At 66.4% G+C, this 17,600-nt stretch overlaps 3 protein-coding genes across 3 annotated transcripts; 2 read left to right on the top strand and 1 right to left on the bottom strand.

The window, feature by feature from the left end:
• Positions 1-79: 79 nt before the first annotated feature.
• CHLRE_06g283600v5 (uncharacterized protein) lies at positions 80-2,985 on the top strand. The gene is made up of 9 exons (XM_001695410.2): positions 80-412; positions 698-763; positions 1,005-1,073; positions 1,259-1,338; positions 1,445-1,562; positions 1,841-1,941; positions 2,184-2,283; positions 2,540-2,588; positions 2,801-2,985. Exons 1-9 carry the CDS (start codon positions 221-223, stop codon positions 2,917-2,919), a joined length of 894 nt encoding a protein of 297 aa, XP_001695462.2. The 5' UTR covers positions 80-220; the 3' UTR covers positions 2,920-2,985.
• A 9-nt stretch (positions 2,986-2,994) lies between these two features.
• CHLRE_06g283550v5 (uncharacterized protein) lies at positions 2,995-5,199 on the bottom strand. The gene is made up of 4 exons (XM_001695287.2): positions 4,839-5,199; positions 4,327-4,425; positions 3,962-4,129; positions 2,995-3,556 (listed from the first exon to the last, which is right to left on the bottom strand). Exons 1-4 carry the CDS (start codon positions 5,001-5,003, stop codon positions 3,482-3,484), a joined length of 507 nt encoding a protein of 168 aa, XP_001695339.2. The 5' UTR covers positions 5,004-5,199; the 3' UTR covers positions 2,995-3,481.
• A 100-nt stretch (positions 5,200-5,299) lies between these two features.
• CHLRE_06g283500v5 (uncharacterized protein) lies at positions 5,300-17,379 on the top strand. Its single transcript, XM_043063302.1, has 16 exons — positions 5,300-5,425; positions 5,786-8,734; positions 8,848-8,905; positions 9,028-9,207; positions 9,410-9,961; positions 10,098-10,577; positions 10,693-11,562; positions 11,699-11,824; positions 11,957-13,033; positions 13,187-14,197; positions 14,336-14,569; positions 14,710-14,901; positions 15,048-15,260; positions 15,442-15,618; positions 15,818-16,030; positions 16,167-17,379. The coding sequence occupies exons 2-16, from the start codon at positions 5,805-5,807 to the stop codon at positions 17,058-17,060; spliced, it is 9,207 nt and encodes a 3,068-aa protein (XP_042924008.1). The 5' UTR covers positions 5,300-5,425; positions 5,786-5,804; the 3' UTR covers positions 17,061-17,379.
• Positions 17,380-17,600: the final 221 nt, after the last annotated feature.

Raw genomic sequence — 17,600 nt, 5'->3', positions numbered from 1 at the left:
GCACATTGCATGTGCATGATGGACTTGTCGATCCTGCACTTCTACTTGCTCTCGCGCGCAAACAGTATACCAAGGTGATGTGCCAATAGGCATAGACAGGGTCTCTGGGCTATTCTGAGCCTGGCCTTGCCCGCGCTTTGTCCACGCAACGCTTAATAGCCGCGCGCAATCCAGTAGCATCGATAGGTATACACGTCTTAGCTTATAGCGACCAAAGGAGATGCTAAATTTGCAGCGGAGGGGCGCCATCGGTGCCACAACACCCAACACCGCAGCGCGGCACCGGCTGGGGACGCCGCCCGCGGCCACACCCTCCCGAGAGTCCGCCTCGTCGCTGGACGACCAGGTCCAGCGGATCATTAAAGAGCGACGACGCGATGTGGCGATGCTGGGCGGCTCGGCGCCCTCACGGGTGCGTTATTCACACTTCCCCACAGCACTGCCCTTAAGGCTCCGTGTGCGGGCTCGGATGAAGTGCCGATATGGGCAACGCGCCGCGAAATGGAGGGCGCGAAAGGCAGGGTAGCGCCGGCGCAGCAGAAACGAACTGAGGCCTGGCGCATGCAGACTGCAGTGTGGGGCGCGCCACTAGCTGGGTGGCAGGCAAGGCGAGTTGCCCGTAGTACGGTAAGCGTAGGCAAGCACAACATGCAGCCCTTATTGCCGCCTGCCTCGCCTGCCCGGCCTCACACCCCAGGAGCGCAAGAACCCCAAAGCATGGAAGAATATGGATGCACTGAGGGAGTACCTGGAGAAGCCGGTGGTGGGTGCGGCAGGGATCGAGGAGGGACACTCTGCGAGCCTTAAGTGTATGCGTATGAAGTACCGGTAGTGTGTGTTGGATGTGTGGGCGGGTTGGGGCGGGATCAGTGTTTGGCTTTGGGATGTGATGGTGTACTGGTCGTGCTGACGATAACACGCCATGCTTCCAGTCATCTCCTGCAAGAAGGCAACATGTGACGCATGGTAAACCTAGCGGGAGCGCACTATTTCATCCCTCGCAGGGCGGGCAGCCGGGCTTCATTGCCTCGGTGCTCAACTGGCTATCTCAGAACGGCTTTGTCGGCCTCAAGGTAAGTGGGCGTTTCGGGATTTACGAGGCAGCATGCGCGGGCGGGAAGGAGCAGCGCTGGCAAATGCGCCATGCCGCAGCGTGCAGGCCTGTGCGCCGGGGAGTGCCGCATTCGGCACGCAGTGATGGTGACTTGACACGAGCAAGGCGGCGTCGCGCTGACGTGTGGTCGTGTGTCGCGTGCAGGAGCCACGCGGGCTGGCCGGCGTGTACAGGTGGTTCCTCAACCTGGTGCCCTCGAACGTGCACCGCATCAGCCCGGCCAGGTGTGGCAGGGATCGCAAGAGACAGTAGAGGGGACCGTCTTTGCAACGGCAGCTCCCATGTCAATGCATGTCCTTGCAATTGACTGGACGGCGGGCGCCGCCGCAGGCCGTACGTGCGGCACCCGCCCCCGGAGCTGGTGAGCCAGGCGCGCAGCAGCCCGCTGCCGGGGCTGCTTCTGGTGGCCCCCGAGTCGCTGGCCAAGGCGGCAGTGGACGTGCCCGGCGTGAGTCCGGTGGGGTCAGGCCGCCGGGGTGCCGCGCCGTACACATGCGTCCCTACCCTACCGTACGAACCCCTTGCCGTGCGCCTAATGTGTGGCGTGTGCCCTGGGTTAGTTAGCCCCACCAGCCTTTGCCTGGTCGGTTGGTGCTAGTGCTGGTGCTGGCGCTGTGCTTTCTCATGACCGCCGGCTCTCCCGGTCCGGTGTTCCGTGCCTGCCTGCCTAGTCAGCGCCTGGTCGCTGCCTAGTCTTGTGACACCGCACCGGCGCCGCGCCTCCAGGTGCTTGCCATGAGCTCGGAGGAGGCGGTGGGGCGGCTGACGGGGCTCAAGGCACTGCTGCCGGTCATCGACGTCAGTCACCTGGTCATCACCGAGCCCAGGTGGGAGCGCGGCAGCAGGCCGGCAGCGGCGCGGGGGAGTGCTGGACAGGCGTTGCCAAGTATAGTGCGGCTGCAAGAGGCATGTCTGACGTACACCACGGCACACGGTCCGAGGGAGCTGGGATGCATCGCAAAAGTGGGAGGCCATGTTGCGCATATACACGTCACACCGCAATCCTGTTTGTCCGATGCCTCTTTGCTGATATCCATGTTATACTGTACATGATTGTGGTCCTGCCAAGGTTCTACCTGGGCACGCCACGTGCGGAGGTGGAGGCATGTGTGTGTGCCTACGTGAACCTCCTGGTAGACCGACACAAGCTGCCCAGCTCCCTGGTGCAGGTGGGGTGGCGGCAAACGCACATGACGTAGGGGTGACACATGCAAACGGGATTTGCGGAGCCACCCGGTGTAGCTGCTGATTGTGTTGTTGCTGTGGTGTACTGGGGGGCGTACGGAACGGCGCGCGAAGGGAGCTGAAGCCGCAAGGGCCAGGGTACGAGGCAAGCGATGAGCAGGCCATTTTGCTCACCCCGAAACGTTTTTTTTATGGTGTTCACGACTTCCTGTCCGCCCACGAAACATTCTGTCGTGACAGGAGATGGTATGGTACGACCCCGGTCTTCCGATGGTGGCCAACGACACGGGTGAGGCGCTGGCCCCGAGCGCTCAGGTTGCCGGGATATTGCCTTCATCCATTCGTCAGCCACCTCAGGGCAGCGAAAGGAATGCTGTCAGCTTGTCTAGGATGGTTCACATCAATTGATGGGAACAAAACGTCGTGATACTTCGTAGGCATACGCTGTCATGGGGTGGCCGATGTCCTCCTACCGTTGCTACCGCAACTGTCTGACCGCAGGCATGTGTGAGCTTCGCGCGCTGTGGCCCGAAGACCTTGTGGACGCTAACGCGTGGGAGCAGTCGGACCCCCGCGAACTGGCGCTAGCGGTGCGGGCGCTGTCCACCCGCCTCCGCTGAGCAGCAGCGTCGGTGTGAGGCGCAGTTGAGCTGACTGGAAGCCGGTCAGCGGGCTGGCAGCGACGCTGAAGACATATCAGCGGGCTGTTACAGGCGACACCGGGGGATGGCAGCACTGCCGCCCGCTCTGTTGACGGCACCTTTGCCGCCATAGACGCCGCTGGCTTCGCACAGCAGCGTCACTATGCATCATGTGTACACTACGGTATCTATCCCATGCATGCGCATTGAAGCACTACCACACTGCAACAGTATATGAAGTCATCACAACGACTACGTGATGTTTATGCCGAAGGGCAAGCGCACTGTTCTTGTCCTTGTCGGGTTGAATGATACTGAAGTCTACATTTCATCATTGAGCGCGCATTGACCCCGTCAACTCCAGTGAGCGTGTCAGGTTGGCGTGCATAATGAATGCACCGTACGGTGCAAACGTCCTAGTCGTGAGATTGCCCGTAGGTTTGTTGCCGCCTGCCCGAACGAGTCATGAATCATGATTGGAAGCCGGCTGGCGCGGGGTGTGTGTGCCACCCGCCACGGGGGTGCGAGTGTAAACGGCGCATCAGTCAGCGCTCATGATGGCGAGCCAGTCCTGCTCCGTGATGAGGCCGTCCTTGCCGAACTCGTGGATCATGTCCTGCGTGGCGCGACGTGGTGTCATGTCGTGCGGGGCACAGGGAGGCCGGGTGAGGCAGCGGCAGGCAGCGCAGCGTGGCATGGAGAGAATGACAGGGTTTACAAAGACGCGAAGATTTTGGCCCCTGCTTGAGATGTATTGACTATAATACCACAGCGTTGCAAGTACGAGAGCCATAATAATGTGTATATGTCGACGCAGTCGGGGCGTGTGCTCTGACATCTGTGCACTCTGTAACGCTCAGATCATCCCTTCAACCCACCGCCCTCAGTTGCGCTGCTTCCCAGCCGCTCGGCCACGCACGACCTTCGCCCGGCCTGCCACGCCCCGCCACTTGCCTCCCAGCTGCCGACCCCTCACTACCTGTTCCCTCCACGCCTCCCCTCCCAGCTGGCTGCCGCTCACCTGCAGTTCCTCATCTGGGATGTCCAGGTTGAGGCTCTTGGCCACTCGCTTTAGCGTCACAAAGTCAATGGCACCCTGCCCCAGCACGTCGAAAAGCTGGAAGGCGCGCCGGTGCTCGTCCAGCGGCGTGCGCTGACACAGCATGTCCGCAACCACCCGCCGGAACGTCTGCGCGTGTGTTGGAAACCAGGAGGGGAGGTTGGTGGGGGCACAAGGCGTGGACAACTGCAAGGGAGGGCATGTTGATGCAGGGCAGGAAACAGACGAAGGCTTGTCCTCGCCTCTACCTCTACCTGTACGGAGTTGTGCCTCGTGCTCCAAACCCGTGTGCCTCAAGAGAACCCTTCAAACCGCCAACACCACACCTGGAAGTCCAGTTGTTGCGTGCTCTCCTCTCCGTGCCGTGCCAGCAGGTCCGCCACGTCCGCCTTCTTTACGCCAAAGCCGAGCGCCCTCAGCGCCACCTGTTGAGCGACACGTGATGCAGGTACATAAGACCCCCGCACACGAGATGATGGCCAGCTATGGCATTCGGAAATCAGCGCTACGCAGACGCGGCCCAGGACGAGGGGTTGGCGCTGCGTGCTGCTGCTCGCGTTTGCAGTACGCATTGCGGTTGAAGCCGGAAGCGCGAGCTGCCGGCACGTAGCATTTAGTTTTGGAAACAGTACGTGGTACAATACTATCACGCTTCGTTCCTGAGTGTGCGAAGCAGAAAGGGTCTGGCACGGTATTTGGGCAGTATTGGGGCAGTGTAGGGGCAGTATACTACCCTGCCAGCCCCATAATAACCCAGCTCCCAGCCCCACACTACCCCAGCTCCCAGCCCCACACGCGGCAGGAGGGGGGGGGCCGGCCCGGAGGCGCGCCGAGTTACCTTGAGCTGCTTCCGGCTGACAGACCCCGTGCGCTCCGCGTCCAGGGTTTCAAACGCAAACAAGACCGCCTCGCTCTCATCCTTTGTGAGGTCCCGCCTAGCCGCAGGTCGCACAACTGGTGTCCGCCCAAACGCTAGCGTGCTCCCTGGCCCCACGGCTTGCATGCTGGCCCACTACGCTCAAGCCAAAGAGCAGACTGTCTTTCTAAGTGCTAATTCAAGGATAAAAGCAAGAATGGAATCACCACAGGGCGGTTTGCCAGAAGCAGGGGGCAAGTCAACGCGCAAAGTCTCTTCAACGCGTCAGTATAACTATGTAGGCCTTGAAACGTGACATAAATAAAGTTTCATGCAAGTATTGTGATGGTCTAAGGGCACCCTGCCTGTGAACGTGCAGATTGCTTGAGACGATGCGACCCTCCCAAACGACGGGCCCTCGTATGCCTGGCGACTGACCAAAGGACATTACTAGAGAAACATGCTACTTATCAGCTCTTGGAAGAGCATACCCTCAGTCTTTGTGGAAATTGACCTGGCATAAAACCGCAGAGGCGAGTGCAGCGCAGCGCTTACCTGGCATTTACCAGGTGTGTGTTTGGAACACAACAGGCGAGGAAAGGCCGGTCAACGCGTTGGGACCTTCGCACATCCGACGTGAAACCTCCAGGGAGAAGCTAGCGGGCCTGTGCGTTCAACAAGCCTGCAGCCATTGGCTTGTGCTGACTGAGTCATGATGGGCCCTGGCCTGGGGTAGGGGGAGCTTTGCGAATTTGGCATTCGGCTAGAAGCGACGCAGGTGCCCCGCAACCAGCAGCACAGACACTCGGCATGTTCGGAGCCTGAGCAGCCTGACTACGTAGCGCCGTGTAGCGAATCCATGGACGCGCCTGCCCGGCCAACCGCTCGCACAAACGCCGAAGTTGACGTGTCTGCTCACTCTCGCGCAGGGTCAACGGCGCTGCGGCTATGGAGCACGCTGGCGTGCCGCGTGCCCCTTTCATCTCCGATGAAGGAGCAAACCCAGAGGAGGGGGATCAGACCCTACTAGAGATCGACGTGGAGGCTGCGCTGCGGGAGTTCGCTGCCAGCGGCGGCCCGCCGCCTGAGCCGGGAGCAGCGACAGCACACGCAGCGCCAGCCCAGGGAAGAAGGTTGGACAGCGCTGGCGAGGCAGATGAGGCAGATGAGGACGTCATTCACATTGACCTTACGCAGCGGCCACCGCCGCTGCCGATGTCAGGGCTGCCGCTGGAGCAGATTGTAAGCATGCTGCCGGGCGCCACCTACGCCGTGGGGGGCAGCGGCATCCCGATGCGAACACAGGCCACATCCCAGCCACCGGCACAGAGCCAGCGCTCGCCTTCGAGCAGGCCAGCAACCACAGCAGCTGAATATCCATCAGCACAGCGTGCAGCTGGCGGCGGGGCGGCGTGTGACGGAGAGGGGGACGGCCACGATGCCGCGCAGGAGGCAGCGGGTCACCGAGCCGGGGCTGGCGGCAGTGGCGGGGTCGGGGGCGGCGGTGGGCAGCGGCTGGCCTACACCTTCATCCCGGGCCTCGGCCTGGTGCCCATTGTCATCTCAGGCGAGGAAGAAGACGAGGAGGATGAGGGCGAGGGGCAGCAGCAGGACGGGGATGATGATGATGACGGAGTTGAAGCAGCCGGGGGCCTGGATGTGGGCGGGCTGGAGGTGCCGCACGACGGTGGGCTGGGCGGCGGTCTGTACGACCTCGATGCCCTGGATTACGACGACGATGACGAGCTGGGTGCGGTCGCCGCCGCCTTCAAGCCCCTGGTGCATGACGATGACGACGACGAGATGGGCGATGATGGCGATGGCGCGCATGCGGCCGGCGTGGACGCCGACGCTGCGTGGGCGCAGCAGCATGCCGCCATGGAGGTGGCGCTGCAGGGCATGCTGGCGGGGCTGGCGGCAGGTGCGGGCTTCCCGGACTTCCACGGTGATGACCATGGCGTTGATGCGGAGGACGAGGAGGACATGGCCACTGCGGTGCGGGTGGAGCCGGCGGGCGAGTCGCCTCGCTCGCACCCGCAGCCCCCAGCCCCGCACGCGCACAGTCACGGTGCCGCGGGGCACGATGTCAGTGAGGACCAGCTGCGCCACATCATCCAGCAGGCGGTGGAGGGGCTGTCGTTCGGGGACGCTGCGCTGGCGCCGCCGCAGCCGGAGGACGACGAGGATGAGGACGAGGACGAGCAGGGCAGTGGACAGAAGGGCAGCGGCCGGGACGGCGTGATGTCAGCTTTCCTGCGGCCGCCGGCCGCGGCTGCTGGCGGCGGTGTGCGTAGCAGCGCCATGGCTGCTGCGGATGCGGCCGCCGGCGGGCTGAGCGATGACGAAGGTCCGGAGCAGGCCTCGCCCGACTACGCCTCCCCAGAGCGGCCCGCCATCGCAGCGGCGGCAGCTGCTGCGGTTGCCGCGCGTGTGGGCGGCGGAGGGGCGGCGGCGCAGGGCGCCAGTGACAGCGACGGCAGCCCGGCGCTTGTGCGGGGAGCAGCACCAGACGATGACAACGCAGCTGATGACGACCTGGAGGACGTGGACGGCGGGCTGGGCGAGGAGGCGGGGCCGGAGGCGGGGCTGGGCGCCAGCATTTTGGGAGGGCTGGCGCCTGCCCGCTTCGGCTCCAGCAGCGGCGCTCGCACCAGCAGCGGCGACGGCAGCAGCTCCAGTGCTGCGGCACTGGGTGCGGAGGCGGGAGCAGCGGGAGCCGCACCCGCGTCACCGCCGTCGGCCCACGGCGCGGCATCGCTGCTGCTGCCGCGCTCGCGCTATTCAGCAGCCGAGGTTGCGTCCCCGCACGACATGCCCAGCCCGGCCGCTGCGGCAGCGTCGCCTCAGCCGGCGGCACCAGCGCCCGCCGCCAGTGCTCCCGCCCTGCCTATGACATCCTCAGCCCCGGCACCGCTGGCCGCTCGTCCGTCTGGCAGCTTCGGCTCCTTCCCCACGCCCTTTGGCGGCGCCGTTCTGACGTCCCCGCTCACAACCTCCACAAGCGTTGGTGGCGCAGCCACCGGTGCTGCAGCTTCAAGCGCGGCAGCGCCGAGGGGCGGCTCTGACGGCGGCGTCGGCGGCTCCCTGAACGCCACTGTCAAGATGACGGGTCAGTCACTTGCCGCCATCCGCCAGGCAGCGATGGCAGAAGAGGCGCAGCAGCAGGCCAGGCTGATGGCGGAGCGGCTGGGCGGCGGCGCCGACAAGCCCGCGAGTGACGGCGGCGCTGCCAGCAGCGGTGGCGACCGTGCCAGTGGAGGCGGTTCCGGCCCACACCACCACCACAAGCACCACCACCACCACCACACGCCGCCACCCAACCACCCGTCGGGAGTGCAGCCCAGCCGCGATGGCGCCAAGCACATCTCCAATCCTTTCGGCGCCGCGGGGCACGAGGCGGCGGCCGCCGCCGGCCTGGTGCCTATGGACGAGCCGTCGGCGCACGACACGCGGCACAAGCGCAGCGGCGGCAGCAGCAGTAGTAGCAGTAGCTCCCGCCGGCGGGCCAGTGGAGGTGGAGGCGGAGGTGGGGCGCGCGGTGGCTCCGGCGGCGGCTCATCGTCGTCGGGCGGCGGCTCTGCCGATCCGGATATGGAGGACGTTGACTTGGAGGACCTGCTGCGTGATCGCAATATCATTGCGCCGCGATACCCCACCGACCGGGCGGCGGCGGCGGAGAAAGCGGCGCCTAGCCGTCACGGTACTGGCGAGGGGGGCGGTGAAGCGGATGAGAATGGCGATGAGACCAGCCCGGGTGGAACCCGCCGGCCGGGTCACCGGCGGAGCGCGGAGCTGGTGGACCTGGAGTTGGCGTCGCTTACGGCCGGCGGCCGCGGCGGCGGCGTGGAGGGCAGCAGCCCCGTCAGGGAGCGGAGCAAGTGCGTGCAAGGGCTGCGGTGGGCTGTAAGGCTGTTGCATGGTGCTGGATTAGCAGCTGCCATGATGGTTGTAGCAAATCCAAGCTGAGGTTTCTTGCGCACCACATGTACAGGTCGGAGGACGGCATCCTCACTTCACCGCCCGCCCGCAGCCTGTTGGCCATGCGCAAGGTAAAGGACCCCGTGCAGTCGTGAGTGACAGGCGCCCATGCAACGGGCGCTTGTGAAGAACGCGGCCCTGGTCCATTTCCGCAAACATCCCTGGCACTAACACCCTTTCTCTGTCCCCGCAGTCGGACGAGGGCCGTCTGCTGTCATCTCCCACCAGCACCACCAGCCCCCGCATCGGCGGCGGGCCGCACGACGACGACGACGAGAAGACCGAAAGCGCGAGCAGCGGCAGCGGCGGCAGTAGCAGCCGCAGCAGCTCCGCCCATAGCGTAGCTGATGAACGACTGACGGAGGAGCTAGAGGTGAGCGGCCGGTCGATGGGTTGGCGCCGGACAGCGTCGCAGGCATCCGAGTCTTCTGTCTACCCAACCCCAGCAACTTGCCTTGATCCTGCCCTGAGCTGAAAGCTCTCCGTGTCAATGCTGCCTCCTTACCTTGATCGCATAGAACCGCAAACCACACACGCGCGTGCACATCCACGCGTTTCACACGTTCGTACCTCAGGCGCTGAAGGAGGAGCTGGGTCAGAAGACCACGCTAGTGGCGGGCCTGCGCGGCGAGCTGCGTAAGTACACCGACCTGGCCTCTCGCCTGGAGGCGCAGCTGCACGAGCTGCGCGGCGGCCCTACGGTGGTGGCGGCGGCGCACGCGCGCTGGCAGGCGCCGGCACAGGCCCATTCCGACGCCGGCTCACACGCCAGCTTGGAGGGCATCGCGCCCATGTCCTCTCTGGCGTCTGAGTCGAGCCATCCGATGCTGGCGAGTCCGCCGCCGGCGGGCAGCCGCGCCGCGGCCGTGGCGGCAGCGGATGCCGCCGGTGAGGGCCACGCTGACGGTCACAGCGATGCAGCGGATGAGTCGGGAGCAGCGGCCGCAAGTGGCGGGGGTGTGGACGGCCGCGAGAAGACACCGCCGTCCACGCCGCCGCCTGCCCGGGCGGCGCCGCGGGAGGTGGCTGGCGTGCTGGCACTGCCGCCGCACCCGCAGGCGGAGGGGCTGGAAGCGGCGGCGCGCACGGCGCTGTACAAGGAAATCATCAACCAAGCGCAGATGCAGGTGCGCGTGCGGATGTACGATACACTTAAGATACCCGCTCACTGCCACGGGCGCAGCGCAGTGAGACATTCTTGACGCCCATCCTTACCTGCTCTCAACGCGCTCCACCGCTCCGCTGCGCTCCTTGTCCCTGCAGGCCAACCGCTCCAACGGCACCGCGCCGGCCGACCTGCGAGAGGCGCAGGAGCTGGTGCAGGGCAAGGAGCGGCTGGACGCGGGCAGCGAGAAGGTGCTGCTCATCAAGCTGCAGAAGCTGGTGCAGTGGGGCTCCGAGTCGGGCTGGAAGGTGCAGGCGGCGCAGCAGCAGCTGCGCCACACGGAGCAGCAGCTGCGCGCCGCGCAGCAGGCACGTGCGGCCTGGGAGGCGGAGCGCGACTCGCTACAGAAGGCGCTCATGAAGGCCAACGCAGCGGCTGTGGCGGGCTTCCAGATGGATGCAGCCGCCGGTGCCGGTGCAGGTGTACCAGCGGCAGGGGGTGCCGGCGAGGGCGCAATGGAGCTGCGGGAGGCGCTAGCGGCGTCACAAGAGGAGGCGACGGCGGCCAAGGCGCAGGTGTCGGACCTGGAGAGCGCGGTGGCGTCACTGAACGCGGATGTGCGCAAGCTACGTGTGCAGGTGAGCCAAAGTCGTTGCCATGGTGCCTGTCTCGCTGCCGTACCCTTGACAAGAGTGCCTGCGTGAGCCATTTCCTTGACGCCGACGGCCATGGTCTGCCTGTGCCCGTGTACAGCTACGCAGCAGCCGTGATGGCATGGAGGCTCCTGCCGCTGCTGCCGCGCCCAGCGGTGGTAGCAGCTCTGTGGACAACCTGGGCTGGAGCATGGAGCGACAGATGCTGCTCAAAACCATCTCTGGCCTGCAGGCGGAGCTGGAGGAGGCGCAGCAGGCGGCCGGCGACGGCAGCCGCTCCGCCAAGGAGGCCGCGGACCTGGCACGCAAGACGGCGCTGGCGGAGGCGGCGTTGGCACGTGTGGGGCGGCTGCAGGCGGAGCGTGACGCCGCGGAGGAAGAGGCGCAGGCGTTGCGCCAGAAGCTCGAGGAGGTGCAGGCGACCGCGGAGGCGGCCAGAGCGGCCGCGCCTGCGGCGCCGCGCTCGGCTGCGCCGGCGGCCGCAGCGGCGATCGGTGGGGAGCAGGAAGACCGTGTTGCTCTGGCCTCGCCGCTGGTGTCGGTCTCCTCCGCCGCCTCGGACTCCGAGCTGGTGGCCTACCTGCGGCAGCAGCTAGAGGAGGCGCGCGAGGCGCTGAGGGTGCTGGCTGCTGAGGCGGAGGCCGAGGCCGAGGCGAACGAGGAGCAGTGCAGCCTACTGCGGGCCCAGGTGCTGGAGCTACGGCAGGAGCTGGCGCGGCGCGCGGTGGACGCCGCGGATCCCTCGGTCTGGGGCAAGGCTGAAGGCAGCGCCGGCGCCACCGGTGCCGCCGATGGCGGTGCAGGCGCGGCGGGCGGTGTGCAGGCGGCGCAGGACGCCGCGGCGGCGGCGCTAGACGCGCACCACGGCGCGCTGGCGGAGCACGGCGAGGCGCTTGCGGCCAAGGACGCGGTCATACACGAGCTGAGGAAGCAGCTGATGGAGGAGCAGGTGCAGCTGCAGGAGGCGCGGGTAGGTACCTCCATCGGTTGGCAGGGATTAGAAGGCACAGGCCGGGCGCAAATGTTCTCTGGGCATCGGCATATACGTTAGGGCACAAAGTGCAGTGGCAAGCTGGAGAACCGCACTCACGACTGTGCCCCTGCAGGCCACGATGCGCGAGGCTGCCGACTCAGTGCACGAGCTTGAGGAGCAGCTGCGTGGCGCCCGCGAGCTGTTGGCGGCCACACACCAGGAGATGGAGAGCACGCGCCGCGACGCCGCAACGGCCCAAGTAAGCGAAAGAGCAAATGTGCGGACATCCTGCCCATGTCATCAGCACTTTGTTGGTCCTGTCACCTTGATGCGTGTCCTTGAACGAGCCTGCCTCCCATTGCAATCCGTGTATGCCTGTCACCTCGCACAGCTGGAGGCGGCAGCGGCCCACAGCGCTCTGGGCGAGGTGCAGATGCGGCAGCAGCAACGCCAGCTCGCTCGCGCCCTGAGTGCCGGCGGCCGCGCCGAGGCGGCCGCTGCGCAGCGGGCGCGCTCGGGCGACGGCGTGGTCCGCTTGTCTTCGGACGGCGCTGTTGCGGACAGCCCCGGTGAGCGGGGGCGGCTGCGACGGGAGCTGGACCAGGCGCAGGCGGAGCTGGCGGACGCCCGAAGCGCCATGGAGGCCTTGCGGGCTGAGGCCGCGAAGCTGCAGGCCAATGTGTCGGAGCTGCAGGACGTGCTGGGGCAGGAGCAGCGGCGTCGGCAGGAGGTGGAGGCCAGGGCTGCCGACCTGCAGGAGCACGAGACCCAGTCCCGCAGCCGGGCTGTGGAGTTTGAGCACCTGCGCAGCGAGCTAAGCGCAGCGCAGGCCGAGGCAGCGCACTACAGTGGGCTGGCGGAGTCAGCGGAGGCGGCGCGAGCGGAGGCGGAAGCCACGATTGCGGCCCTCCAGGGTGCCGTCAAGGCAGCTGAGGCCCGCGCTGCCGACCTGCAGGAGCACGAGACGCAAGCGCGTAGCCGGGCCGTGGAGTTTGAGCAGCTCCGCAGCGAGCTGTCGGCGGCACAGGCCGAGGCAGCGCACTACAGCGGGTTGGTTGAATCCGCAGAGCGCGCACGGTCGGAGGCGGAGGCAGCCGTTGCCGGGCTGCGGCTTGCACTGGACGCCGCGAATGCGCGGATTGCGGACCTAGAGGAGCACGAAACACAGTCCCGCAGCCGAGCCGTGGAGTTTGAGCACCTGCGCAGCGAGCTAAGCGCAGCGCAGGCCGAGGCAGCGCATTATAGCGGGCTGGCGGAGTCGGCGGTGGCGGCGCGAGCGGAGGCAGTAGGGGCCCTAGAGGCTGCGGAGGCCACCATAGCGGAGCTCATGGCGCATGTGGCTGGGCTGGAGGCCGAAGGCCGGGACCTACGGACGGCGCTATCCGCAGAGGAGGGCGTTCAGGAGCAGTTGCATGGCCGCGTGGAGGGGCTGGAACATGAACTGGAGGCACAGGCAGCCCTGGCGGAGGTGAGAGGGCGCGGGAGCTTAACCGAGGTGGCAACATGCAGCTTCCCCTTGTGGTGCAGCATGTGCTTTGTCGCAGAGTTGTGTCACACGCATTGGACAGAGGCATGAACTGCTGGTGGTCCAACTGCCGCATGCTGTCCACCTTCCCTGCAGATTCGTGGCGAGCATGCGGCTGAGATGGAGCTGGCTCTGGTGGAAGCGGAGAAGCTGCACTTGACCTCGCGTGCAGCGGCGAGCCGTGCAGGGCCCGCCGAGGCGGCGGCCGCTGCCGCGGCAACAGAGGCCGCTGCGGCCGCCGCGCGTGTCGCTGAGCTGGCGTCCCACGTGCAGCAGCTGCAGCGGCAGCTGGAGACGTCTGAGGCGCAGCGCAAGCAGGCGGAGGAGCAGCTGGCGGAGGCGGCGCAGCAGCGACAGCGTACGGAGCGGCAGGCGCATGAGGCTGCAGCGCAGCTGGAAGCGGCGCTGCGCAGCGCCAAAGCCGCCACCGCTGCGTCCTCGGCGGTGGGCGTGGATGTGGACGAGGAGGAGGCGTTTAAGGTCGAGAGCCTGGCGGCGCTTGAGGCAGAGCTGCAGGCTGCCACCGCGCAGCTACAGCAGCTCGCTGAGCAGCTGTCCGCGGTGGAGGAGGAGCGTGACGCGCTGAAGGCGCAGCTGGCGGCAGCTGTGGCTGCCGCCACCGCCCCGCGTGCGGGTGCAGCTCCCCGCAGTGCCGAGCCGTCCGAGCTCAGCTCCGCCGAGCAGGTCGCGACGCTGCAGGCCGACAAGGCCCGGCTATTGGCAGACTGCGCGCGGCTGCATGCCGAGGTCGAGCGCGCTCGCGCCGCCGCCGACGCGGACGCCGACGCCGCAGAGCGCGGAGCAGCCGGTGGCGCCGGCCCCTTGCCTTCGCCGTCACGCCCCGACTCCGCTTCCTCTCCCTCAACAGCCGTTGCTGCCCTGGACGCGGCCATGCGCGCGGCCACACTGCAGTCGCAGCTCACGCTGGTGCAGGCGGAGCTGTCCACGGTCCGCGCGGAGCTGTCGACAGCTCGTGCGGAGCTGGCGGCGGCGGGCACGGAGCTGGGCCTGAAGGATGAGCTGCTTGCGACCAAGGACCGCGCATTGGCGACGCTGCAGGACACCGTGGACGCGCTGAAGCTGGCGCTGCAGTCCACACAGCAGCAGGTGAGGAACACGGCTGGCTCGGCCGTGTGTGCTGTCGCAAGCTGTTGTGGTGGCGGTAGTGAGTGCGTATTTTGGGGGTTTGCGGTGGAATTGCATCCCAGCCCGTTTTGCTTTACGTTGTGTACGCACCTTCCACAGAAGGCGCCCGGCAGCACAGTAGATGCCGCGGTGGCCGGCAAACTGGCCAACGGGGCGGATGCGGCTCCGGCAGACTCTGCTGTGGTAGAGGCGGCTGGCAGCCGCGCTGCTTCGCCCGGCGCCGGCGCCGACGCCACCACTGAGTCGCACATGCAGCAGTATCACGGCGCCGTCACGGCGCTGCACGACAAGTTCGCCGGCAGCGAGCGCACCATCCGCCGCCTGGAGGAGCAGGTGCGCGGCTGTGCACCACGTACCATTGCCTGGGCTGCGGCAGGATTGCAGGGTTGAGGCGTCCACTGTCCAGCGCGACCGCCAATGCAAGACGCATGAATGGTTACACGTTGTGCACTGTACCTTTGCCTGTGGTGCAGGTTGCGGCTCTGGAGTCCCGGCTTGCGTCGGAAGGTGGCGGGCAGTCCGTGCCCAAGGCCGCCGTCTCTGCCACCACTGCCACTGCGGCGGCGGCTGATGCGGGGGCTCGGGCTGCCTCCCCAAGCAACAGGAGCAGCAGCCCGGACGCGCTGCTGGAGCTGCGGCTCAAGCTGCACGACCGGGACGCCGAGGTGCGTAGCGCGGGCGTTGAGCTTGATGCGCATGTACACACGTACAGTAAATTGAGGTTCTCTTCATGGCATGGACTGTTGCGGTTTGCGCCATTGACACGCCCATGACATCATACCCATGTCCTGGCCCCGCGACTGCCCCACAGATTGCCCGGTTGCTGCGGGAGCTGGATGCCACACGCAGCCAGATCGCCGCCAGCGCCCGCCTAGCAGCCGCCAACGCCGCATCCTCGCCAGGCCGCGGCGGCGCCGGCAGCAGCGCACTGGCGCTCGTGTCCGGCACCGGGCTGCAGCTGCAGGGGCCGCTGGGCGCGCCAGGTGGCGCCAGCGCGGTCACTGTGCACGGCCTGCAGATGCAGGTGCGTGGCTTGCCTCGCACATCCCTCCCGGCCACCTGCATGTACCTGCCACGCGCTTCTGCTAGCACTGCGTAGCTGTGTCCTGCCCGCTTGCCCTGCTTTCCAACCAACCCACTGGAGCGCCCCTTTCGCCGGAGCCCGGGCCTTCCACCGACCCTCCCCGCCCTTCCTGCGGACACAGATCCTGGAGTGGCGCTCGCTGGCGGAGGAAGCCATGTCCAAGTACCAGACCAAGAAGGAAGCGGTGCGGCGGCTGCGGGAGCAGCTGGCGGCGGAGGCGCAGCGGCACGGCGAGGAGCTGTCGCGACTGCACTCGCGCCTGGAGGCGGCCAGCGCGCGGCTGGGCAGGCTGGCCACGGTGGGTGCGGTGCGGCTGAAAGCATGAGGCAGAAAGCATGGTGATGTAAGGGCTGGCGTAGGGCAGTGGGTACCGCCGCAGCGCGCGAGTTGCCACAGGCCGGCTTTTCATATAACATACTCTGGCGCACGCGCCAAATGTGGTTTTGCGGAGCCCACTAATGCACGCGCTTTCCTGCGCTGCGCCCCTGTGCACACAGGATCTGGGTGTGGCGCTGCGGCGCTGCATAACGTTGGACCTGCAGCCGCTGTCCGCCACAGCCCTTACCAGCCCGCCGCTGACCGCTGGCAGCCCGCGCTCGGGAGCGGGCGTGGGTGCGGGCGCGGGCGACGAGCGGTCGGACATCAACACGCTGGCTGCGCTGCTGGCCCGGCAGGGCGCTGCGCTCGTGGAGTCGCTAGAGGCAGCGCTGGTGAGATGGCATTGCGGGTTTTAGACATGTCGCTTTCCATGCATGCGCCTGCACGCCACGGCCTGCCTTTGCGCCTTGTTCGGGATGCGTTCGCTAAGCGTGGTTGCGTTCGTACCGGGTTTTTGGTGTAATGCAGGATCAAGTGTCGGCGGTGCGGGATGAGCGGACGCAGCTGGCCTCGCAGCTGGCGCAGCGGCAGGCGGTGCTGGACGAGCTGCGGCACCAGCTGGCCAAGCAGGGCGGCGTGCGGACGGGCGCCAGCGCCACTCCTGCCGCTGCGCACCCCAGCGCGTACCGGCACAGCGCCTCTGCAGACCTGGGCAACGGCGCCGGCGGCGCGCTGGCCCGTGGAGCGGCTGGCGCATGCGTCACTGGGTCACTCAGCTCGCCGCGGGCTGCTTGGCCAACCGCTAGCAGCGGCGCTGGAGCTGGTGGGAGCAGCTACGCGCAATCGCCGGGCCGGGCGGGGCTGTCGAGCTCGACGCTAGCTCAGGACATGGCAAGCCTGTCGGCACAGCACGCGGGGCTGCGCAACACGCTGAGCCAGTTTGACCAGCAACAGCAGCACCAGTCGGGCCGGCTAGGCGTCGCAGCGGCGATGGCTGGCGCCTCGGCAGCCGGCGGCAGTCCGTTCCTATCTGGTACGGCTCTGTCGCGCGGCGGCGCCAGCGGCGCGGGTGCTGGCGGCAGCCCTTATCTGGGCCTATTCAGCAATGGGGCTGGCGCGGCGAGCCGCAGTGAGTACCTATCCTCAGGCTCGGCGGCGGCACCCGGCGGGGCGGCGGGGGGCCGCTACTCGCGCCCGTCATCATCGCCTTCTGCCAAGCCTAGTGGCTTGTCATATTCCTACGACTTCGGCGCCTCGGGCAGAGCAGGGGGTTACGGCGCCAGTGGTTCCCAGGTGTCGCCCACAGGGGCGCACTTGTCTCCTAGAGGCGGCACGGCGCAATCGCCAGGGCTGGACCTGGGGGGCAGCAGCAGCAGCAGCCTGGGCGTGTCCCAGGAGCGGTGGGCAAAGCTGGGGATGTAAGGATAGGGCTGATACGGCACGGTATCTAGTGTAGTAGGTAGCTGCGAGTGGGGTGTGGGTGTGCATGTGGGTTGACAAGAAGTGACTTGGCCAGAGCAGCGGATAGTCTCAACTCTCAACACACGGCCACGGCATGTACTCGTGACTCGCTATCGTTTGTGATTACCGTATACTGCTTTTAGGTGAGTTGAAGGCATGTGTGCATGAACACAGGCATGAACACGCCTGAGCTGTGTAGCGGCTTGAGGTGAGCTGGTTGATTGAGCCAACACAAACGCCTTGCGGAAGCCCCTGTAAGCCTTTGTAAGCAATCTTGCAAGCTTGAGACCGGTGCTGGGCAGCCTTATGCTCTGGCGGTTGTGCAGCGCTCGCAACGCCTATACTTGACGCAAGACACGCATCGGACGGTTTTGCCCATGGTCGTCATCGCCGTGCACAGCACGGGGTTGTCAAGGGTTTGCAGTCCATCAAACTCAACGGCCTTTCGTTTCACCGCAGGATCCACGTCTGTCGACGCAGAACACTCCGTTCGCTCTACAT

The sequence above is a fragment of the Chlamydomonas reinhardtii genome, chromosome 6 (assembly GCF_000002595.2).
Source record: "Chlamydomonas reinhardtii strain CC-503 cw92 mt+ chromosome 6, whole genome shotgun sequence".
Lineage (NCBI taxonomy): Eukaryota > Viridiplantae > Chlorophyta > Chlorophyceae > Chlamydomonadales > Chlamydomonadaceae > Chlamydomonas > Chlamydomonas reinhardtii.
This window is presented reverse-complemented; position numbering and strand designations above follow the sequence as displayed.

Bases quoted from the DNA above. Each gene is read 5' to 3' on its own strand.
- CHLRE_06g283550v5 (XM_001695287.2), bottom strand. From the start codon at position 5,003: ATGCAAGCCGTGGGGCCAGGGAGCACGCTAGCGTTTGGGCGGACACCA. The intron at 4,426-4,838 runs GTAACTCGGCGC...GTCGCTCAACAG, and splicing joins TCAGCCGGAAGCAGCTCAAG to GTGGCGCTGAGGGCGCTCGG. The intron at 4,130-4,326 runs GTGTGGTGTTGG...ACACACGCGCAG, and splicing joins CGCAACAACTGGACTTCCAG to ACGTTCCGGCGGGTGGTTGC.
- CHLRE_06g283500v5 (XM_043063302.1), top strand. From the start codon at position 5,805: ATGGAGCACGCTGGCGTGCCGCGTGCCCCTTTCATCTCCGATGAAGGA. The intron at 9,208-9,409 runs GTGAGCGGCCGG...TTCGTACCTCAG, and splicing joins GACTGACGGAGGAGCTAGAG to GCGCTGAAGGAGGAGCTGGG. The intron at 9,962-10,097 runs GTGCGCGTGCGG...TTGTCCCTGCAG, and splicing joins TCAACCAAGCGCAGATGCAG to GCCAACCGCTCCAACGGCAC.
- CHLRE_06g283600v5 (XM_001695410.2), top strand. From the start codon at position 221: ATGCTAAATTTGCAGCGGAGGGGCGCCATCGGTGCCACAACACCCAAC. The intron at 1,563-1,840 runs GTGAGTCCGGTG...CCGCGCCTCCAG, and splicing joins CGGCAGTGGACGTGCCCGGC to GTGCTTGCCATGAGCTCGGA. The intron at 2,589-2,800 runs GTGAGGCGCTGG...GTCTGACCGCAG, and splicing joins GATGGTGGCCAACGACACGG to GCATGTGTGAGCTTCGCGCG.